This window comes from Festucalex cinctus, chromosome 3 (genome assembly GCF_051991245.1).
Source record: "Festucalex cinctus isolate MCC-2025b chromosome 3, RoL_Fcin_1.0, whole genome shotgun sequence".
Lineage (NCBI taxonomy): Eukaryota > Metazoa > Chordata > Actinopteri > Syngnathiformes > Syngnathidae > Festucalex > Festucalex cinctus.
Window position 1 is genome coordinate 18,350,827 of NC_135413.1, and position 24,514 is coordinate 18,375,340.

The 24,514-nt window shown below is 37.8% G+C and overlaps 2 protein-coding genes across 2 annotated transcripts in view; one reads left to right on the forward strand and one right to left on the reverse strand.

The window, feature by feature from the left end:
• The first annotated feature begins 545 nt into the window (after positions 1–545).
• On the forward strand, positions 546–13,926 carry LOC144015903 (aminopeptidase Ey). Its single transcript, XM_077516356.1, has 24 exons — positions 546–601; positions 718–863; positions 1,494–1,591; positions 1,808–1,924; positions 2,679–2,865; positions 2,947–3,089; positions 3,441–3,577; positions 4,321–4,447; positions 4,658–4,812; positions 4,905–5,018; positions 5,260–5,403; positions 6,437–6,502; positions 6,633–6,698; positions 7,478–7,650; positions 7,753–7,832; positions 7,908–8,038; positions 8,164–8,219; positions 8,548–8,695; positions 8,812–8,903; positions 9,157–9,267; positions 11,488–11,655; positions 11,747–11,887; positions 13,334–13,415; positions 13,493–13,926. The coding sequence occupies exons 2-24, from the start codon at positions 721–723 to the stop codon at positions 13,646–13,648; spliced, it is 2,835 nt and encodes a 944-aa protein (XP_077372482.1). The 5' UTR covers positions 546–601; positions 718–720; the 3' UTR covers positions 13,649–13,926.
• Positions 13,927–15,142: 1,216 nt separating this feature from the next.
• The window catches only part of LOC144015904 (synaptic vesicle glycoprotein 2B-like), a 36,185-nt gene continuing 26,813 nt past the window's right edge, over positions 15,143–24,514 (reverse strand). Inside the window, exons 11-15 of the mRNA XM_077516357.1 lie at positions 24,199–24,287; positions 22,519–22,652; positions 21,991–22,188; positions 21,179–21,338; positions 15,143–19,561 (exon numbers count right to left, since the gene is read on the reverse strand). Of these exons, the coding sequence (XP_077372483.1) occupies positions 19,378–19,561; positions 21,179–21,338; positions 21,991–22,188; positions 22,519–22,652; positions 24,199–24,287 (765 nt within the window). The 3' untranslated portion in view covers positions 15,143–19,377. The remainder of the gene's footprint in view (positions 19,562–21,178; positions 21,339–21,990; positions 22,189–22,518; positions 22,653–24,198; positions 24,288–24,514) is intronic.

The window sequence follows — 24,514 nt, forward strand, 5'->3', positions numbered from 1 at the left end:
TGGTAAACACTGAGTAGTGTTGAAAGTACTCTACACTAGTGTCAGTGTTAAAAATGTATCTCTGCCAAACTACACTTAACTTTGGTGTTTAAAGTGATGACACTGTATGTCATAGTACCAAATTAGTGGCACGCTCGCCAGGATGCTTATGACGCATCTTTCATGTTAGCATCCGCCAAAATAAACCCATGAATAAGGCTGACCACTCATGATATTGTCTAGGAAACCTTTGAAAAAAAAAAAAAAAGTTAACATCCTGCATACTCTGATAAAAGATGGACTGAAACAATACAGCAATGTTTATTTTCACAAGTTTATGATGGGGATGACTAAAGAGTTATGATTAATAGTTATGATGAAGGAAACATCTTTGCGTTTTATGAGACCGTGGGAACGCGCACTGGACATTGTTAAAGATAACATTATAAAGTTCTCTTATCACTCTCTGGAGTCATTACTTATCAGCTGTTTATATCACTCCTCTGTCCGAATACGTCATCCGTTGCCTTGCATACAGTGAGAGGGATGAATTTACGGGAGTATAACTGAAGAGTGCTGACTTTCACTTGTTTTTGTCATTTTGGGTCTGAGTCCCTGGAAAGTAAGCGCACTTGGACTAAAACAGCCTTTTGCTTTAATTACACTGTGACTGGGCACTAGAGGAATGATGCTTTTTGGGGAATTTGGCCTGTGAAACTTGTTTGTGTTGTTTATTAGGTGATGGCGAAAAGACGTCGTGCCAGCAAGTTTTGTATTCTGTGTGTGCTCTTATCCCTCGTCTCTGTAGCAACCATTATCACGCTGTGGACTATTGCCCTGACAGGAGGAGATGAAGGTGATGATGTTGCCGCTCCTTGGGACAGGTACGATTATGGGCCTCAGAAGATGTTTAACAGTTTACAGTAGTTGATCTTGATAGGAGATAATTTTTTTTCTACCTTGAATGTATTTTCAATTTATTGATCTTCTATCTATCCATCCTGATGAGTATCAGTTGAAGCTGGAGCCTTTCCCAAGTGATAACGGCAGATGACATACTGGATTCGATGCCAGTCAATCACTCATTTATCTTATCTTATTTTTTGAAACATCCTCTTACATCTGCGGTTAACGTTATGACTTCTTAGCGTCATAGCACTCTCCATGCTTGTTTTTTTTTTTTTTTTATCTTATCTTTTGCTGATGTCTTGTTATTATTAAGTATCCTCTTACTGTAAATGACTATGTTACTCCATTTTTTTGTGATGAAATAGAACGTGTGGCCATTTTGGCTTTTGATCCTCCCTGTATTATGCTTTCATTCCTCATGACATGTTACCTGTTGTTGTTGTTATTAAGCAAACAAGGCTCATTCTACTTGTGCTGGCCCGACAATAAACGATGTACTCTACAACATCCTCTGGAATAAGTTTTACCAAAAATAAATAAATAAATAAATAAATAAATACATAAATACATAAATAAAAAGTTATCTGTGTGTGTTATCTTGTCAGGTACCGTCTCCCTACGTCTCTGATCCCTCTCTCCTACAATATTACCCTGTGGGCTCGTCTAAGCCCTGACCCTGATTCTGGTCTCTACCTCTTCACAGGTGAGTCACAGCATTAAATAGCTGTATATGGGGGACTTTGCTGATACACTCTGCACAATATATGCAGTGAACTGCTGTTTACAGATGTCACAAGATGGTGCTGTGGGAAAAGAAAGGCTGATCATTTGCTGTTGTATATCGGCATCCCTTATTTCCAATAAAAGCATTTTTTTTAAGTAAGAATCATGTCATGGCCAAAAAAACTTTTCCCAACAGGTTCTTCTAATGTGACATTTGAGTGTTCAACTGAAACCAATCTGGTCCTGATCCACTCTAACAAGCTCAACTACACTTTGCTGAGGAACAAACACATTGCTCTGCTTCTTGCTTCAGGTACATTCACAAAAACATTGACACATACTGACAAAGAGGGATTCTTTCTTTCTTTCTTTCTTTCTTTCTTTCTTTCTTTCTTTCTTTCTTTCTTTCTTTCTTTCTTTCTTTCTTTCTTTCTTTCTTTCTTTCTTTCTTTCTTTCCGCCTCTGGTGTTTATTGAGGATGTTTCAGTTTGCTATCTATATTCAAACTGGTTTTAACGGACTGTCCATCCATCCATTTTTTTGACCGCTCATTCCTCACAAAGGTCGCGGGGGGTGCTGGAGCCTATCTCAGCTGACTATGGGCTTCAGGTGGGGGACACCCTGAACTGGTTGCCAGCCAATCGCAGGGCAGTTTTAACGGACTGGTCCCTTTAAATTCTGGGCCAGTCTCTTTGGGTGAATGTAGAAAAATAATAATCTATAAGCACAGCATCAGCCCCAAAAGAGGCCAGCCCACTGGGTATCTGCCCTGTATGCCAAATGGCCAGTCCAGCCCTGGGTTAAACGAAGGCTCTATTCGTTTTGGGTTCTATAACTTTGAATGAGAGTGCGAATGTTTGTCTATATGTGTGCAATGTTGTTTGGTGACCAGTCAAGAGCGTAGTTTCTATTTTTTATTTTATTTTTTTTATTTTTCCACACACACAAACGTGGTCTCCCGGGCGGGAAGTGAACCCGTGACGCTTGCACCGAAGGCTGGCGACGGCACGACATGGTTTCAAGTATTAGCATGCAATTTCACTATTAAGATATGTATTTTCACACAGGTGATGGCTTTGTTCCAAGTATTACATCCACCTGGCTGCAGCCAAAGACACAGTACCTGGTAGTTCAGCTAAATGGCGTTTTAACTCAAGGAGAGACGTATCTTCTTCACACCGAGTTCACTGGAGAGCTGGCTGATGACTTAGCTGGCCTTTACAGAAGTGAATATGTGGAGGATGGAGCCAGACGGTAAGATCTACTGTAGATTTACGGGCAGTCTTTTAAGATGTGAGAGGTCAGACGCCCGGAATGATGGTGACTTATTCACAGGATTGTTGCTAGCTCTCAGATGCATCCAACTCATGCGAGAAAAACCTTTCCTTGTTTCGATGAACCAGCTATGAAAGCTGTTTTCTACATAACTCTCATCCATCCACCGGAAACTGTAGCCCTGTCCAATGGCAAAAAAACAGGTCAGTTTGAACTGTATCATTCATTCAGATTGTATATAGGCCCTCTGTCGCTTTTGTCTTACACTTGAATTGCACGTAAATTATTTCAAATAACTGAAATCATCTTTTAAAATGTGATCTGTGTATATTCTTAAATCCAAGAACAAAACATTTTTTATTCTTCAAGAAAATATTGTGTCTTAAATTAACCACACACTATTAAGTGTTTTATTTCTGGCATGGTGACGGTTGAGAATGAAACACAACTGGCTGCTCGGAGGACGTTGACTCCCTTCACAGTCCTCGGAAATGAAGTGTCCCCCATTGATTTTCAATCATTCGCTGAACAATCTTTTGTGTTTGTGTCCTCAGATGCTGTAAACATCACGATTGATGGCGTATCCGTGACAAAGACCACATTTGAGCCAACTAAGAAAATGTCAACATATCTATTGGGCATTGTCATCGCGGACTACACACACCTCAGTGCTACACAAGGCAACATCTCGGTAGTATTTGATTAGTGGCAGTAGATTTTTTTTTTTAAATTGTCATATGCACAACTATAAATGTGTTTATCATTTACATATGTATCTCCATGTTGCTGTTTGCAATTACTGTATCCTCCTGACTACCAGCAATTCAAATTCATTCTCTGTAGTGGACCTTTTTAAACAGGAATATCTCCCACCCAGTGCACACGACTGAATTAACTCCCTTTGTGCTCTATAGAGGACATTCAGAGCTTTCCAATGATACCAAATGTGTATGGGTGGGGCTTTTCTACCTTTGATCGCATCATAAAAGAAAATGGCTTCCCTCAGTGTCTTTTTAGGGAAGAGGAAAAGTAAGTGTATAACACTTTTTAATTGAACAAATTTAGGTTTTAAATGTTGTTAGAATGTTTTCTATAAGACTCTTAAGAACACATTAAAGTATTCTTTGAATTATTTTAACTGTATTTAGCCTAGCATTTAAGATTTAAAAAAATGTCCTCTGTAGTGGACACATCATATTTTAAAAATAAAAACTTTTTTTTTCCAAAAATTTATTTTGCAGTATTCCAGTTACTTCACAAAGATTTACTTCACAAATGTTTTTTTCCTGGTAGTAAGGAGGATACAACTATATATGACTATATAACTCCAAGCTCTTAAAAAGTGACTAGAAAAGTGATTTTGTTATTTTAATTTCACTTTGAAACTTACATTAAGAATTAATGTGTATAATTCCAACATGGTTGTGTTTTCAGTTAGGTATATGGGCTCGGAGGAAGGCCATAGAGCAAGGACAAGGAAACTATGCGCTCAATGTGACGGGACCCATATTGGAATTTCTTCAACACTATTACAACATCTCCTATCCTCTGAGGAAGTTGGGTTAGATGATCTGAACTATTGGCCAATTGAACGTCTTCAATTGTGGGAGTTTGTTCAACTACCAATGACGCTAACATACATCTTTTTGGAGTGTGGTGGGAAGCCGCATTCCAACAACAACAACAATCTCTATGATACATGCTTTGTTAGTGAAAATATTAGACGATGCCTCCAAAGACCGTCCAATCAATAATTTCTCTCATCTCATAGATCAAATCGCTCTGCCAGACTTCTATTATGGGGCGATGGAGAATTGGGGTTTGGTGACATACAGAGAAACCAAGCTGCTATACAGCCCTTTGACCTCCTCCAGTCAAAATAAACAGAGCACAACCACCATCATTGCTCATGAACTAGCACACATGGTCTGCTGCTGTTTACATTCTCACGCTTAAAATGAGGCCTTCAACTGATTGATTAACTAATTGATGGTGTGTGATGTCATTCACTGATGCAGTGGTTTGGTAACCTGGTGACCCTGAGATGGTGGAATGAGGTGTGGCTCAACGAGGGATTTGCTTCCTATGTGTCTTATCTGGCAGCTGACAATTTGGAGCCAACATGGGGCTTGGTGAGGACCGAATTTAAGGTTTTATGTTTTCAGTATTTCTCTCTATTTTCAGGGCAGCATTGATGAATACGTTTTTTGCTAATGGTTGCTCAAGTTGGTACAGTCCCACTTGTGCTTTGATGCTAATGTTACTCTTTTCATTTGTGCAAAGTGCTTGTGCAGACAGTTTTACTGCCTTCCTACATAAATCTGTATTGTGAACTCCAGAAACTGATTACATATCACGGTTTCTTTGTTCTAGAAAGAACAGATCGTTCTCAGAAAAATCCACAGAGCATTTGCAGTTGATGCCTTGATCTCCTCCCATCCTTTGTCTTCGAAAGAGGACAGCATCGTACTGCCCGAGCAGATCAGTCAGCAGTTTGATACCATCTCATACAACAAGGTTGAACACACGCCCAGACACACATGCAGGTTTCCTTGTGTTATGGGGACCTTTTTTTTTTTTTTTTTTAAATCATCATTTGGGAATGGCAAGGGGGCTTGGCTGAAATTTGAATCACAGATTCACGATGTGGAGACATAAAAAATTCACAGAAGATTTCACTTAGGGGTATCAGCCAATTCTGTGTGCGAGCTGCCACCAGGTTGCAAAAATACAGTACGTAGTGTACAGTACACATATATTGCGCGTGACAGCATTACTTAACTTGAATATGTACCTGTGGATGAAATAGCGACGCCTGTGGTAAAAATGTGAGTGAATGTTGTGCACCTCGCCGGGTTCATTCAAGTGAATAGGAGCGAGCCCTGACTTTCAATAGAGCCACACTTTCCTACATTTTTAGAGCTTACAGTACGTCCTCTTTCTTTAGAAACCGGTCTTCCTTGATTGATGCTCCTCAGAATGTGATACAGGCTCCCACAGTTCACATCACAGGGAATTTTCCTCCAGAGGAGAAAATGGCCCATCTGCTGGTAGCGCTATAAAAAAATAATTGACATTTTCGGAAAGAAATATAGCTAGAGAGCACGTACTGTATAATACAACAGACTCTAGCTGTAGCATATTTCATTGCAGCTTCAAAATTCTTGCCTCCATTGAACTTGTGAGTTTTTGGATCAGCTCTGCTTGAATTCCAAATTTCCATCCATCCATCCATTTTCTTGACCGCTTATTCCTCACAAGGGTCGCGGGGGCTGCTGGCGCCTATCTCAGCTGGCTCTGGGCAGTAGGCAGGGGACACCCTGGACTGGTTGCCAGCCAATCGCAGGAATTCCAATTTTAATTTCCTTATTTTTGAGGAAAACGTTGTTCAAAAACACCTGAATCATCCTCTAATGATTGATGACGTGAAAATGACCCGTCATTTTTATCAACTATTAAGAAAAATAAGAGAAAAATATCATTTGCACATTAATATGAAACTATCTGTATTTTCATATTGGATTTCATCTGTTGCTATCTGTTTCTTCAGGGTGCAGCAGTCTTGAGAATGTTGTCTGGTTTCCTATCTGAGCCCGTCTTTGTCCAAGGACTCAATGTATCTGTCTTCTTATTTTTTATTTTTCTTGAGCAATATTTTATTGATAAAGAATAATCAGTGATATTGTCTTGAACCAAAAACTAATTGTTACTCTAACGTAGCATAATGTGCTTGTCTTTTTCTCCAGAAATACCTGAATCACTTTTCCTACAGTAACACAATCGGAAATGACCTATGGAACAAATTACAAATGGTAATGAGTTTGCGTTTCTTTTATTTCTCTTATTTCACAGCCTATTCCAAAAGATTGTTTTGAATCTGCTGCAGCTTATTTTTGATTGACTTATTTTTAAATATGTGTGACACCCATTACTCATGCCCGCAGAGCTCAGAATCTGCCCACCTGTGGCCCGATCAAATTCACTAAAGTTAGGTTAGAATTAGTGTTAGGTTTACACACCAAAACATATAAGAATGACAACACAAGAATGAGTTTTTACTCGCAGCGAGGGGAGCAGAGGTGCCAGTTACAAGCTGTCAAAGATGCTCTGGCAATTCTCTTTTGTCCTCTCTTTTTATTGGGGATTATTTCCTGTCCAGTTACAAAAAATAGCGTTGCTCTACTAAGGGGTGGGTAACGCGCAATAGTGCAACGCTGCATTATCTAAAAATAATATATCTGTCTGCTTGGATGTAAGTGTGTTGCAAATAAGCATGTGATTAACCATTAGCAATGAAAGTTCTCGTTTCCGCTTCTGCCCCAGATGGTGTGACTCAATTTAAACACAGCCACACTGTCTGGTTCAGTTCATCTAAAAAAAGCAGTTCACTTAAAGTCCACATGAGTGTAAAGCATTTGAGCAAATACATGTAATAATATATATACTTTAAACTTAACATTTAGACTATCTACGCCAATATTTAGACATGGTACGAGCAGACATATCCTGCGTGAAAATCAGGATGTGTCAGTTTATGCACTCTGTCGTAGTTCTATGAAAATAGAGTCCTCATCATTACCTTTGTCTACAGGAGGTGGAGGCCAACAATATATATCTTCCCCATCGAATTCATGACATCATGAATCGTTGGGTACTCCAGATGGGTTTCCCCGTCGTTACCATCGATACCGCCACAGGAAAAATAACTCAGAAGCATTTCTTGCTGGACACTGAGTCCAGCGTCACTGTTGAATCACCATATAAGTATGTGACTATATTTTTTTTAAAGAAATCGTAGAATAGTAGTTGACTATTCACTAATTATTTTATGCTATTCCAAATGTGCTTCCATCACAAATTCTACAGCTATGAGTGGATAATTCCGATTGAATGGATGAAGTCTGGCAAGGTCCAAAGAGATATGTGGTGGCTGACGGAAAAAACAGGTATGGAATAAAATGATAAATTTTCATATCTGCACATCATGCACAGTTTATCCTCCGCTGCCTTGCCCCTTGTAGCTATGAACTTGGAAATGAGGAGTGGCAGCTTGTGGATTCTTGCAAATATCAACGTCACAGGATATTATCGGGTAAATTATGATCTAGGAAACTGGGAAAGGCTTATGGCTCAGCTTATCAGAGATCATCAGGTACAGTAAACTCTAATAAATTACGGTAGTTAATGTTCTGTATGATATTATTAATTCTTGCGCTTTGTAGTATAAATATAATTGCTGTCATGTTATAGATGTGAACATTAAAATCTCCCGTGCAGGTTATACCACCAACAAACAGAGCCCAGCTTGTTGATGATGCCTTCAATCTGGCTCGGTAAACACGTGTCTGTGATTTTTTTCTTCATTTACAACCATTTTCAAGTCATCTGTTGCATTCTATTCCAATCTATTCCATTTAGTTGACCAACTGGCTACAAATAAATAGCAATGTTCAGTTTGCTTTGTTTCTATTTAGTCTACCATTGACATTTAAGAACAACGTTCACCATTTCCGAGCAAAATTACCCCAGAACATCATCCAAAAACAACAATTCATAATAGGGGAACAAAAGTTGGGGAGAAGATTTACTATTTCTCAACCAAATCATAAATTTTATAGTCCATAAACAAGTCAAATTGATGCATTTCTGTTCACTTTGCAGAGCTTGGCTCGTCTCTCCTTCACTTGCTTTGAGAACCACAACTTATTTGTATGCTGAAACTGAGTACATTCCCTGGCAGACTGCTTTGAATAACTTTGACTATTATTATCGTATGTTGGACCAAACTGATGTCTATCACCCTATGCAGGTATGTAAATAGTAATGTTGAAGCACGACTCACATTGTCATGTTTGTTCCACCTTGAGGTGATGGAAAGCAAAGTTCGCAGCCTGTATTTCACTCATCTCTCTCAAATACTTCCAGGAGTACATGAAGAAGTTAGTCACACCTCTTTACTTGTATTTTAAAAACCTGACCTCAGACTGGACTCGGGTTCCACAGAGAGAAACCGACCAGTGAGTATATCAAATGGATTCAAACATATTGTGGCGAAATGCAGGACAATTCACAAGAACAACACATAAGTCACACCGGCTTCCACTAGTGAGGCTTTGAACCATGTAATAAGTATTTGTGAAGTACTTGGTAAGCCCATATCAAGGCTGTGATTATTTGCTGATGAACATTCTGTAGTCTCAGGCAGACTGAGCAAATGACACAATAAGCTGATGACCAGGTTTTTTTTTTTTTTTTTTTTTTTCCCTGCAGGTACAATCAGGTGAATGCCATCCAAATGGCCTGCAAGAGTGGAATGACACAGTGCCAGACCTTGACCAGCACATGGTTCAAGCAATGGATGGACAACCCTCAACAGAACTTGTGTGTTCTAAATAACACTATTTAACCATCTTTTTTTTTTTTTTAATGAACAAACTAGAGATGTCAAAATTGCTGTGTTAAGTTTTAGTTAATTTAAAGTTCTATTCGCACAACTAGTTTTGTAAATGCACGATTAAATGTCCGCCCCTTACTTGGAAAGCCTGCACTGGAGGAATTCCAGTCGCAACGCAGCAGACATGTCCATGTCAAACTTTAGCTGCAATAAATGTAATAATAATTAGAGATGGGCGAATACCGATACCAGGTATCGGTATCGGGCCGATACCAGCCTTTTTTCAAGTACTCGAGTACTCGTGACGCAGACGAGTACAAGCGACCGATGGCAGAGGGGGAAGACGTTAAGTGAGTCATCCTTGCCTGTAACTGGCGCTAGCTTGCAGCAGTTTTTCACCAAAACTTCACTGGTTTGGAAATACTTCAAAATTGTGAATCTTAAACTAAAAGAGCATTTTTGTGTTTTATTTTGAGAGTTAAGACTATTGAAGAGTGACTGTGCTGTTGTTGTTTTTGTCAAAATTAAAGGAAATATATTTGTTTTAAAATATCCTTTAGTGATTTTTTTTTATTTGTCAAAATGTAATACTGGTATCAGCAGTTGGTATCGGTATCGGTGAGTACTGAGGGTCTGAGTATCGGTCTGAAAAAAAGTGGTATCGAACATCCCTAATAATAATGCATATTTTTGTGGAGACTGGGGTCAAGTTGTATTTTACAATTTTTAAAATGTGCAGAAAGTTACTTCATGTTAAAGATTAGATAGATCTTAATATGAAAAGAAAAATGCACTGAGCTGTCACCAACGTCTTACAAATGCAATTATGCCATCTTGTGGCAGAAAAATTAGCTCAGCACAAATCAATATCACACTCGTTTTTGACAGTACAGTACATCTTTTTAATGTTAACTCAATTTTATTGAATTATAATGAATTTATTGTATCAATATGGAAGCACATTCCCGCCAGTTTAAAAAAAAACAAAAAAAACACACATTTATTTATTTATTTATTTATTTATTTATTTATTTATTCACTTTCAGAGGCCCGTTTCTGCCAGTGGGGGATATTTATTTATTTATTTATTTATTTTTTTACACCATCAAAATCCACCAGTGATTTTTTTTAACACCATCAGAATCCGCTTGTCACGCCGCCACCGGCGTGACGGCCCATGCTTTTATTTTGGGTCCATGTTTCCCGTTTTATTTTGAAAATTCTAACTCTCCTCTCACCCCAGGTCACTTGCCCTTCCTGCCGCTCCCTAATTACCGGTCCCCGCCCATGATTATCACCACCTGCCACCAATCAAGACACACAATAAAAGCCACCTGCACTTTCCCCTCAGTGCCGAAGTGTCACAGTCAGTGCATGGAAGCGTCCCACAGTCCTCATGACCTTGTTCACGGTGCCTTGTCTTTTTGCCTTGTTTTTGTGCTTTTTCCTCCCCAGTGGAGCGCCTTTAGTTACCCCTTGTGCCTTGTGCCCTTTTTCCTCCCTAGTGGAGCGCCTTTTGTTCTCCACTTTTTTGACTCCCCGTTCTCCTCTCAGTTTGAGAGGAGACAGCTGTTGGCCGGAAATAAACCTGTTGCCTTTGTGGCCTACCTCAATCCTGCGTCTGAGTCCTACCTCTCCTTGTCTTGTCACCGCTAGTGGAAAAAAAAAAAAAATACGTTTTATTAATTTTTTATTTTATTTTTTTTATTTTTATTTTTTATTAAGAATCTGCCAGTGGGGGGGAGTTCTTTCTTTCTTTCTTGTTTTTTTGTTGTTTGTTTTAGTTGAAGACCAGACATTTGTACGTCCTGTCGATGCAGATGCCTCAACCAAAATGAGCGTAATGGCAATCTGAAGAGACCGAAAAAAAAAAAAAATCATAGTAAACTTTTCCCCCCCAATAGCAGATAAAAAAAAAAATAAAACTAGATAAAAAAAATAATATATATGTATGTATATGTGTATATATCACATATCAATGACTAAAAGATGCAGCCATATTTCTTTTAGGTTAATGTTGCTTTTCACTTTTATGTTGACAAGAGTAAGAAAACTTAGAGAAAAATGATATTGTACAATTAATATTTAAACAGATATAAAATTTCAGATTAATTGTGAGTTAACTATTAAAGTCAAGCGATTAATTATGATTCCACCCCTAAAACAAACATATAATGTGAAATCAAACTTTGTATTTCTTTTGCTAGGATCCAGCCACACCTGCGGGATGCCGTATACTGCAGTGCCATCGCATCTGGTAACGAGGTAGAGTGGGAGTTCGGCTGGGCCCAGTTCAAGAACGCATCTGTGGCCAGCGAGGCTCATAAGCTGATGTCTGCCCTGGCCTGTACCACCAACACACAATTGCTGGAAAGGTGAACGCATTTTATTTATTCATGCTATGAATACAAATGAAGTGAATTGGACTTGATCTGTTTTGAATGGCTGTGATGTCTCATTTTGCAGGTATCTCTCATACACCTTAAAGCCAGCTATGATCCGTAGGCAGGACGCCGCTACAGTCATTGGTGCTGTGGCCAGCAACAGATTGGGTCAGGAATTAGCGTGGAACTTTATTAGGCTACAATGGGAGTACATGTACACTCAGTAAGTATTATATGTGTTTTTGTGGTAAATGAATTAACTTGATTTTTTTTGTTTTGTTACTGAATTTGATTACCGTATTTTCCGCATGATAAAGTGCAGCACCGCATTATAAGGCGCACCTTCAATGAATGAAACATTTGAAAACTTTTTCCATATATAAGGCGCTACAGTAGAGGCTGGGGTTACGTTATGCATCCATTAGATGGTGCTGCGCTAAAGGGAATGTCAACAAAACAGTCAGATAGGTCAGTGAAACTTTATTAATAGATTACAAACCAGCTTTCTGACAACTCAATTCACTCCCAAAATGAATAAACAGCTGTTTTATTATTTTCTCTGAGGTAAAGTATTAGTATTAGCTAGCGAACCAAGATGGCGAGATCTTCTGCGCATGCGTGTCACCGATCGTGCAGGGTCACCGATAGCGTCTTGACAGTGAGACCTGTTCCGGCTAAATTTCGATCCATATATAAGGCGCACCTGATTATAAGGCGCATGGTCAGCTTTTGAAAAAATTGAAGGCTTTTAGGTGCGCCTTATAGTTCGGAAAATACGTTAATTGATTTTCATCATGATCTGCCTTTTGTTCATCTTCTGTTTTTTGGTTTAACCGCTTCCTGTTTAAAGGGATACTTTACTCATTTAGCCATTTTTGGCAGTCAAACATTAATGTTTTTCCTATAATATTTTTTATATTTTTATTATTTTTCATGTACAACTAGTACCTTAGACGTGGTTAGCACGTCCGCCTCCCAGTTCTGAGGACTCCGGTTCGAGTCCAGGCTCCGGCCTTCCTGGGTGGAGTTTGCATGTTCTCCCCGTGCCCGCGTGGGTCTTCTCCGGGTACTCCGGTCTCCTCCCACATTCCAAAGACATGCATGGCAGGTTAATCGGGCGCTCCAAATTGTCCCTCGGTGTGCTTGTGAGTGTGGATGGTTGTTCGTTTCTGTGTGCCCTGCGATTGGCTGGCAACCAGTCCAGGGTGTCCCCCGCCTAGTGCCCAGAGCCAGCTGAGATAGGCGCCAGCACCCCCCGCGACCCTTGTGAGGAATAAGCGGTCAAGAAAATGGATGGATGGATTAGTACCTTTAAAAACACATTTTGCGATTTGCTGTGGACTGAGAATGACATCACACGGACTCAGGTAACCAATCACAGCTCAGCTTGTGAATGTCACATGACCAAACCTAGAAAACAGGTGAGCTGTGATTGGTTATCTGAGCCCGTGTGATGTCATTTTCAGTCGACAGAAAGTTGCAAAATGTTTTTTTAAAGGTACTAAATTGTATGTGAAAAAATAATGAAAGTATCAAATCAATTATAGACAAAATATTAACTTTTTATTGGTATAATGGGCTAAATAAGCAAAGTATCCCTTTAAATTTAAAGACTCAATACTGAAGAGCAATTTTTATTTTTTTTTACATATTGTATTCTTCTTTCTAGATACAGTATGGGCTCCTTCAACTTTGCCTCAATAATTCATGATGTCACAGCAAGGTTTTCCACACCTGCTCACCTGCATCAGGTCTGTCAATTTTAAAAATAATGATGTATTTTTAGTCCTGAATGTGTCTGAACTATTTCTCATGTTTCCTCTGGTAGCTGGAGGATTTTGTGAGTGAGCACCATGCCACAGGCTTTGGTTCAGCAACTCTGGCAGTGGAGCAGGCCGTGGAGAGGACCAGAGTCAATATCAAATGGCTGCAGCAGAACAAACAGGAGATCTTAGACTGGTTCAACAGCCAGACACACCAATGAAGTGTCAGTTGGGATTCACTTGATTACTAAATAAAACTTTGGGAAAAAAACACAAATGTACAAATTTGGGTTGCTGAAATCCCAATGTGGTGCTCAAGTATCTGCACAAAAAAAGTTTCCTTTTTGCTACAGTTCATTTTTATTCATTCATAAATTATAATAAATAACTGTTTAAATGCTATTTTTATGATATATATAAAAAAAAAACAATCACTAAAATAAATTATTTAAAAACTTTTTCCCACCATTATTGTGACCCGTGACTTGGAATACTTAAAGGCCCGGTCTGCCGTTTTCACTCAGGAAAAGGCACTTTTAAAATACAGGATTTAAACAGACAAACTAATTCTCAATTTACAGCTCTGGGCTTCTCTTAATGTGTGGTGGTGATTTTTTCCTAACCCCCCACCTCCCCAGCCTGTATTTTGCCATTTTGTGTTTGTTTTGTAAACAGCGGGACATTTCTGTGGCAAGCCAATCGCAGAGCCGGGGTGGCGTGTCGTAAACGGGGCCGGGCGAATTTGTCGGCTGTGTGACGTCACTCCCGCGGCAACTTGTCAGCGCGCAGTGAGTGAAAAAGAAAATAATAATCCGTGCGCGCTGTCAAGTTGCCGCGGGAGTGACATCACGCAGCCGACAAATTCGCCCGTCCCCGTTTGCGACACGCCACCCCTCCGCTCTGCGATTGGCTGGAGGGGTGTAAACACTGTCTTTCCACTGAAACGTCCCGCTTTTTACAAAACAAACAAATAATGGCAAAATAAATGGTTTAGGGAAAAATCACCACCACACATTAAGAGAAGCCCAGAGCTGTAAATTGAGAAGTAGTTTGTCTGTTTAAATCCAGTATTTAAAAAGTGCCTTTTCCTGAGTGAAAACGGAAGACCGGGCCTTTAATTGACAACAAACAAATTGAATCAATGAGAGATTTGAAGTGAGTCTTGGGATTGGTTACCCTTAAAAGGTCACACAGACCTTCATGTTCAATCTAGCCAGATCCCCCTGGCTGCTGTTAGCAGGATGCTCACGCTCATTGTTAGGCCATCTGCTTATACAAGCACTGGATTCTCTTGCGGAATTGAGAATGAGAGTGCCTGAGCTCACGTGGCAGTCGTGATGCAGCAGTTTTTGAGCGATGAAGGCAATGATGCTATTGACCGCCCCCTCCCTTGAACACTTTGGGACATCATATATCGTTGTTTTCGCTGTCTGCACTGCAGGAGACTCAGAGTGAGATTTTGGAGCAAATGTTTCTGGAACATTCCCACATGTTAGTCATTAAAAAAAAAAAGAAAAAGAAAAGTCATTGATTGTTTTGAAGATGGTCACAATAATTTATAAATATTTTTGATGCAATTTATGTATGCATGTCAGTGTCAAAGACTCTTATTTAGTGTATTCATCTTACAAATATTACAATATTATGTCAAAAGGATATGCATGAATGTGTTGTTTCAGTCATTGGAGTAATAAATTAGTTCAAAGACAACAAAGCACTGACAATGTTGCTTTAATGATCAGACTTATCATTGCCACCAATACACACATGTAATGAATAGAAATAAAATCAAACCATGAACCATCAATCAAGTGAAATACAATAATTTCAATCACTAACACTTGGAACAAAACAAACTGTGAGCTTTGCTTTCGTTTGTTCCGGACACAAATAATGATATGGGAAATTAAAATAAATAAATAAATAAAAAATACTCCATAAACGTGTACTATTTCCTTGTCGCGAGCATTTAGGTTATTGGCGTTATGACATCAAAAATGATACTCTCAACATTTACTGATTTGCTTTTTTTGTGCCACACTGCAGCAGCAAAATTGAAAGTTAAATAACAGCTGATAGCACAATTGTATAAAATATATATATAAAAAAAAAAATGCATACAACTGAAATTTGAAAACTTAAAATTTGCACTTGATTGACCCGTTTACTGTATGGTAATGATGTGGAATATTTTCAAGGGAACACGATTCTGATTACTTTTCTGAATCCCTGAACAAAATATTCGAAGATTCATCATAAGTATTTCCAAAATTGCAGTTTGTCGGAAGCTCCTCTTACACCGAGGGGATTGCGCTGCTGTTATGTCCGACATGTCCGTTGTTAATTATGTCCTACTGTACATGCTGCAGTGGTCAAGTCCACATGCAAAGGTGGCTGGTTACCAACCTCATGTTCACTCACTGATTTTAAGCAAAGCAGCGTAATGAAAGTGTTGATTCTACAGCAGTATGTATGCTTTTGTTTGGTAATAGCTCATGTATGTTCACCTACGACAGCAAGTGTCATCAGACATCCTTGAAACGGCACAACCAGAGCTAAGCAACAGAAATCAGCTTCTTTTCATCTTTGGAGAATGCTGAGTATGGAGAGACCGGGGCTTGATGTCACACTTATTCCGTCTTTATATATTTCTTGGAATCAATGCAAAGCAAAATGTATACTAGACGAAAGACCAAAGACTCAGGAATATATTTTGTATTCATGTCATTTTCATATTTGGTGTCAGAGCAGAGTTATAAGCAATCAAATAGAGTGTGAACTTGTGACATGTAACCCCACCATTGGGTATATTATCTCACTATGTGGAGTAAGATGTCACACTTGATTTTATAACTAATGAAATAAGGACAAAATTATTGTTGTTCTCCCATATGTTTGTTTGTTTGTTTGTTTGTTTGTTTGTTTGTTTGTTTGTTTGTTTGAACATTGAAGTCAGACAAACCCAATGTTTATCATTGATCTTGGGGAAAAAAAAATGTTGATCATAGTCATTGAGCAAACGTTCACGTAAAATATTATGCAACATGAACTGGATTACAGTTTTTAGGAACTGCTGGCATGTAGGTCATGGCTCCCGGGCTCAAATGCCTGTTTTGCCTTCTTTAAACTGAAACAACATTCTCAACTCAACTAACAAAAATAAAGCTTATGCTTCATCATAAAACCAGTCCTGAAATATGTACATGGTTCCAAAAACATCTGGGATATTTAATTTAACTCAGTTGCTACCAAAAATTTATAAATATGTTTTTGTTTTTTTGTTTTTTTTAATGTTTATAGTGTCCCAAAGACGTATTTATACGTTTTTTTTTCATGCTAGGGCTTTGATGCAGCCTCTCAACTGCAAAGAACGGTTGCAGAAATGGTAGTTATTACACAAACGGTCAGCAGGTGGCAGCAGAGCAAAGGAGATCAACCGGGGCCATGTTGAAAACGAGCTCAATTACTCACAATTCTAAACATATTTGTGAAAATGTATTAAACTTGGCTATATTCTAATGCTAATTGCTGCAAAACGAAAACGGATAGAAATGTACTTTTTTCCCCCTGATGAAATAAAAGACTTTACTCATTCATTTGGTAGGTCCGATGTTTTTATAGGAAGAGAACACAATATTCTGTGGGCCTTGCAAAAACAGTCAAAATCGAGTAAAACAGCCGGGAGCGAATGGGATTGCTTCTGTAAAAATGGCTTCGCGCGAATGAGTTTTAAACAGTCAACCATTTTTTCTCTTGTCAAACTCATCATCCGAAGGACAATTCTGGCTTATGAAAATCGATTTGCCAGTGATACATTTTTCATTAGCCCATTTTTTGTATATGTCACGTGACAACTAATCCCAAGGTGACTAAGACATGGTGCCCGAAACTACCATGTTGGCTAATGCTAGCGCTAGTTTAATGTTAGCTTAAACCAGAGCAATGACTGAAGTCAGTGACACATTTTTTCATGGGCCATTCTTTGCATATGTTCCATGACAACTAATCTCAAAGTGACGGAGACATGTTGCCCCGAACTACCATGTTGGCTAATGCTAGCGCTAGTTTAATGTTAGCTTAAACCAGAGCAATGACTGAAGTCAGTGACACATTTTTTCATGGGCCATTCTTTGCATATGTTCCATGACAACTAATCTCAAAGTGACGGAGACATGTTGCCCCGAACTACCATGTTGGCTAATGCTAGCACTACTAATGTTGGCTTAAACCAGAGCAATGACTGAAGCCAGTTATGCATTTTTCATTGGCCCATTCTTTCCATATGTCACGTGAGAACTAACCCTAAAGTGACTGAGATGTTGCCCCAAACTATCATGTTGGCTAATGCTAGCTCTATTTTAATGTTAGCTTAAAACATAGCAATGACTGAGACATGCCTTTTACTGTATCTCAGCTCAGCTCATAATTATTATCTTATTCAGACAGGACTTGACCTTATATATGACAAAAACTAGCATTCCACTTTTTGTTGTGCCCTCTAGTCGAGAAGATAATTGCAATGTGACAACTTACCCGTGTGACAACAAACCCAAGTCTCCCTACATGTACTTATAAAGTGTCACTTGTCACGCAATATGAGATGTGAGTCATATGCAGAAAAATGAATAATTTAGACTTTAGAGGAAGCACAGACCAGGTGAGGACATTTTTAAAGGTGCACATGTTGACAGACATACAAACAAGAGAGAACGTTAGACAAACATGCAGTTAGTCACTTACACAACCAATTGCGGCACAGAACCACTTGCAATAAATACGGCAACATCAAATTTTACAAGAAAAATAACATTCCGCTCCATCACCCAGTGTCCTTTCGTATGTGTTTGTATATGTCTACGTAGTTAGTGTGTTGATGTATTCATCAATAGTAGGAGCTGCTTGAATGCAACTATCACATGCCTGTACACACCTGCACATGTTGGGGATTTCATAAATCATATTAAATGTTTTTCCTTCACAAAGGTAAGCATACTATTTTTGACTGACACTATTAGAGATTTACTTCATTCAAATGTTTGGCATGCAAATGAAATTTATTGGAGTAAATTTGTTTATTTGTGGCAACAACACACAAAATATGAAGAGTCGTTGACTGTTGTGGGTTCATTTCCCATTCAGTGACAGTCTGCATGTGTCTGAATACTATAAAATATATGGATGAATATTGAACATATTAAAACCTCTCTAATAGTGTCAGTATAAAAATAAACATCCTCAATGTAAAGCAGATATAAATAATAATACATAACCGACTACGGTTATAAAAACTTGATATTCGGCAAAACTCTGGCCAAAGACGTATGTGTGATTTAGCCATACATTTAAGTCTACTTAAAAATGTAGATTATAATTGATTCCGTTATCACCGTTTATTCTGCCCTACCAGTCATTCCAGTCAATAGAAGTGAAACAGGTTAATATTTAACAATTAAATGGCATTTGGACAAGTTGGATTTTTAGCTAATCACAATTGTAGTGTGTAATTTTTGTAAAACATTTAAAAATGGAGTTCCATACTTATATCAGTTTGTATGGTCATTTCACATTATATATTCAACACAGACAATGCGGAATGATGATCAATTAGAACATGTAACTTGTGTCATCCTAATGAATGTGCCCGTCATTTTAATTCGTGTAGGAATATTCTTTTCACACATAATCGCAACGTCATCCCATCTCTGATCTTGAAAACAAACAAAATCTATCTCACCACACACGATCTGATCAGCCTCTCTAAACACACATTGTCAACATGAAAAATAAACATTAGAACATGGCATTTTGAATTTGAAATGTGTTAGGTGTTTCCATCCTTGCTTTGGAAAGAAAAGTGCAGTAAAAGTCAATTGGTGCTGCCAAGACTTCAACATCAAGCAAATACAGAATGTCTTCATCGCTCGCTCTCATTCCTGGACCTCAAATGACCTCACTGGAGAATTTTCTCTCGCGTGTCAGGCAGTCTGAGGGCAACCATGCCGCCGCAGACCAGTGCAGCGAATGACAGCAGGATGGGGATGGCTTTGGTGATGCCCACAAAACTGGCGAAGATGGAGCTGCCGAGAACCGCCGCCAGCTTACAGAAAGCATTCAGGACGCCGAAGGCTGTTGCCCTGGGACACAGACACAGATGTAAGGTTTTTTGTTTTGTTTTGTTTTTTCCTCAAGCTTAAAATAGCCCAACGTGCAATTTATGTCTTAATGTAGAAATTGTAATGTTGGTTTGCATATTATTAGCATGGAAGCGTATTGCATTCAACTTGGAAAAAAAAAACCCAAAAAAAACAATCAAACTGTTTTTCCGACTCGTTTTTGGGGTGAGCTTTATTTTTTGAGTATTTTATTTATTTCTTTTTTTCTGTTTTATTGAATTTCCCCCTCTTTTTTTGTGACTCTTTTTTTTTCTGATTTTTAAAATATTTTCTACTCAAGTGTATTGAATTTACCTTGAAGAAAAAAATCCTGTTTTTATTACTTTTTTTGGGAGGAGCTTTTTTTTTTTTTTTTTTTTGCATGTTTTTTTTTTTTTTTTTAATTCCTGTTTTATGGAATATTTTCCCTAATTTTTCTGAGTATTTATTTCTGTTTTTTTATTTATTTATTTTTTTTATATATTTTCTTCCCTGTTTGTCCGGTTAATTTTTTTTTACCCTGTTATATAAAAATGATCATTTTTCTTTCTTTTCTGTTTTTTTTAAAACCATATAAACATGAGTTGTTGTTTTTTTTCATATGAATGCAATACGCCTTCATATAATAGTGTTTTTTTTTAATTAAAATTATTGTTGTTTAAAATGAATTATTAGTTAACCACTAGATGGCGCTAAATAATAAACTGTTCCTTTCACAGCTTGGTTGAGAATTGTTTTTTGAGTATTTTTTTTTTTTAAATTATTTTCTGTTTTATTGAATATTTTTCCCCCTGTTTTTCTGAGTCTTTTTTTTTCTTTTTAAAAATATTTTCTATGCAAGTGTATTGCATTCACTTGTAAGAAAAAAAAATCCTGTTTTTATGACTCGTTTTTTTTGGGGGGGCGGCTTTGTTATTTTGCGTTTAAAAAAAATAAATAAAATTAATTCCTGTTTTATGGAATATTTCCCCCTGTTTTTCTGAGTATTTTTTTCCAGTGTTTTTAAAAATATTTTCTTCCTTTTTTTCTGAGTAATTTTTTACCGTTATATTAAAAAATTTGTTTTTTTTTGTTTTGTTTTTTCCATCAGATAAATTTCCCAGAGGGATCCATCGCAAGGGGATCAATAAAGTCAAGTCGAAGTCTAAACAGAGCTTTTTTTCTTTTTTTCAAATGAATGTAATACGCTTCCATATATTATTGGGCTTTTAAAATGAATTAATTATTAGTTCACCATGAGCACTAAATAATACACTGTTCCTTTAACAGCTTGGTAGGAAAGTTTGGTGTCCTGAGTGATTTTAGCAGTGGGGTGGGGTACAGCTGTCCCCTTTTCTCTGTGGTATTCTGGCCATACTGGCCTGGCCCACGGGAGTCGAGCCTCCTCCTCCTCCTCAGTGCATTTTCATTACTTACAGCGTACACATTTTGCACAATGAGCACACTGAGATTCCCAGGCAGTGTCCCTGGGGGTCTGGGCATGATGATGCCAATGCCGGACAGGGTTCATGGCACTTTTTGTGCTGACCGCTGATCTGGCTGAAAAAACAAACAAACAAACAAACAAAAAAAACGCACTTTTGTGCCCAAACCAGGTACCTTTTAGAAGCAGGGTACAGCTCTACTGTCACCACCTCAATGCCGTTCCATGCAGCCACACTGACGCCACAGAAGAGACACTGCAGGGCGATGATCGCAGATTGGCTGAAGCTCAGAAAGAGGAAAAAGGTACAACCTGCTGAGATCAGCATCGAGCCACCTGAGGAGACAATAAGTCCAATTAAAATGATAAAATCTTACTTCGAAGACTTGACTGTCCATCCAACAATTACCACAAAATGTTTTTAGACATTTTATGGTTCATTTGTGAACATTTTCTTTTCTGCCTTCTTATTCAATTCATTTTTGGCAACTTAATGGCCATTATATGATAATTTACTGCTTTTCTTTGTCCTTTTTGGGCATTTTTAGGTAATTAAAAAAACAACAACTTTCTTTTCTATCCTTTGTCTTTCTTTTTTGGACAATTTAAAAATGCAGAATCTGACAGTTTTTAATTATTCATTTTTATGTAAATCATTGATTCATTTAAATAATATTTAATGTAAAAAATAAAAATAATAAAAAAAATATATTAATTTCAGATCCACAGGTTGCATTGGTCAGTAGAATAATTCCAAAATAATAATAATAATAATAATAATAATAATAATAATATTAATAATAATAATAATAATAATAATAATAATAATAATAATAATAATAATAATAATGAAAGTCAATGCATTGGTTTTATGGATTACAAAAAGGTTTACGGTGTATTGAAACATGTCTTAGCTGTCAAATATCACAGAATCTTTCCGGTACAAAAATGCATATCAGAGGAATCAGCAAACTAATATCCACATCACCTATAATCTTGACTCTGCCAATCTTCTCCATGAACAGGGCGGAGATGATGTTGCCAGGCAACACGGCCAGACTGCCAAGGAAGCTGACCAGATAAATGAGGACATCATTCTCTTCGCCAGTGTCCAGGTGACAGCCACGTTTGTCGTGCTCAAAGGTGTTGTTTTCCATTTTGCAGTCAATGAACTTCTCCTTCAGATCTACAGAGTATCGCAAAGAGCATAATGGTTAAGCGAGGTTCACGATGTTGTCCCTCCATGATAGCACAGCTTTAAGTCTTCTCCTTCAAAGTAACCATTGCTCCAGCGTGGCATTCAAAGTTTGTGGGTTGGATTTGAAACATATTTTCTATTCCTTTTCCCCTTTCTTTTCTATTTCCTATTATTTCCGACACATCGTGTATATGGAGCTGCAAAGAGGGTGGCCAACCCTATGCAGTTTTTTCTTTCTACCTCAAACCATAATACTGAATAAAGATACCAGCCAAACCACTGAGCCTCATCAACATGAGCTGCTTCATCCGAACCTACCTGTATTAGTGAAGACAGTGTTGCGTATGGTGCAGTTCTCAAACACTGTGTCAGTGGACTTGATGTCCTCAAAGAGACAGTCTTCAAACAATGAGTCCTCAAACTTGACAGACTTCAGTTCTATTTTGATGAACCTATGGGCATGGGATGGGACACACAAACAAGCCAATAGACAAAGAAAACGTGGACTCGGACTTCTATTGCTGGGACGTTGCAGAAGGAGCAGAATGGTCTCAGTAATACATAGCGGTCAATAACAACTGCTATGCAAACAAGCTTTGCATGCATGCATTGATATGAACACCATGCATGTTTGCATACATGATGGCAGTATCATATTTTAAGCAGATAACTTGTTCTTGTATTAAAGTAATGTCCCATTCTGTCTTTTTTTTAAATTCTGCAATAGCATAGAAGTCAAGTAATATACAGTAGTCGTAGTCACATACTGTATACTGAAAACTGCAATAAAATAAGCAAAAATTCCATACATTCTGGATTCATTACAAATCAACTGAAATATTGCAAGCCTTTTATTGTTTTAATATCACTGATTATGGCATTTTTTTTTTACTTGGTCTGAGGAAATATTCTAATAATTTTGAGATAGGATATTTGAGTTTTCTTAATATTATGGCTGTAAGCCATAATCAGCAATATTAAAATAATAAAAGGCTTGCAATATTTCAGTTGATTCGTAATGAATCCAGAATGTTTGCCATTTTTGCTTATTTAATTGCATTACAGAAAATAATGGAATTTATCACAATATTCTAATTTTCGGAGACAGTCCTGTATGTCTGTAGTGGTCAGTGTGGTATAAATCCTGTAAGCACAGCGTGTAGATTAACATAACATTTCTGAACCAGAAAAAAACAAAGCTCAACTCTGCAATGTGGGAGCTCACATGTAAAGAGTTCAATGGGTGACTACGTTTACCAAGAAACTATAAGAAACAATTTCAGTAAAAAAAATATAGTCTAGGTGATGCTTGAATTGAGCTTTTTGCCTGTTGCAAGCTGAAACTGACGTAATGATATAATGAGTCATATAATTATCAGCCTGTCATGGAAAGCCATTTTAATGCAGACTTTGAAAATATGACTTTATCTGGATCAAAATACATTATCACAACACAACATCAAGACTGACCACTAGAGCAGATCTTTCAACTCACTGGGTGCTTTTTTTTTTTTATAAGGTCTCTGGCATTAATCTGCAGTTTATCGATCTATTCTAAGTACACTGTACAAAATGTCAGTATCCAGCAATTGAATGATGCTTACGCGTAAACCTCAGAAGGTTTATCAGCTTCACAACTTAAACATTTGGCCATTAGTAGGTCTATAAGCAAGAGCAAAATGATCACTAACATATAGCTTAATGTTTCACATACAGCACAGCATGCACTTGAAATGAAATGGCTGATATGCTGCATTAACCCTTGTGCACTTGGCACAAGCTGCTCATGATGCTTTTCAAATTGGAAGGCAGCAGATCCTGAACACATTCACAATGCAGATGCTGTACGCTTCCAAAAAAGATGATTTACAATGCTTTCACTGTGTAGAGAAGGTGGAATAATTTCAACATGGAATACTTTTATATCAGTTCAGTCACCTCGTGATTTTAGTTAAATGTCAAACAAACAACTTAAGAGAATGGCAAAGCGGCACCTACTTGTCATGGATGTACTCCCCTTCTTTATGGACCTGGTTCTCCAAAGAAAAATTGAAATGGAAGTTCTCCACTTTCTCTCTGTGGAATACCTGAAGACAGCAACAATTTCAGTGAGATTCAAATATTGCTGAACTGGTCGAATGAAAAAAAAAAGAAAAAAAAAGAAGTTGATTATGAGAATATCTGTCAGTGTAAAGTATTACAAGTTGACAAATAATATGGACAAAATTAACAATTCATTCGGGATCTGTGATTTATGTATGCGTATAAAGTGCTAAACTCATTTGCTCCCAAAACATATAAATATGTTCTATTT

Coding starts and splice junctions, on each gene's coding strand:
- LOC144015903 (XM_077516356.1), top strand. CDS start 721: ATGGCGAAAAGACGTCGTGCCAGCAAGTTTTGTATTCTGTGTGTGCTC. Junction 5,404..6,436: donor ATACCATCTCATACAACAAG/GTTGAACACACG, acceptor CTGTTTCTTCAG/GGTGCAGCAGTCTTGAGAAT. Junction 6,699..7,477: donor TATGGAACAAATTACAAATG/GTAATGAGTTTG, acceptor CTTTGTCTACAG/GAGGTGGAGGCCAACAATAT.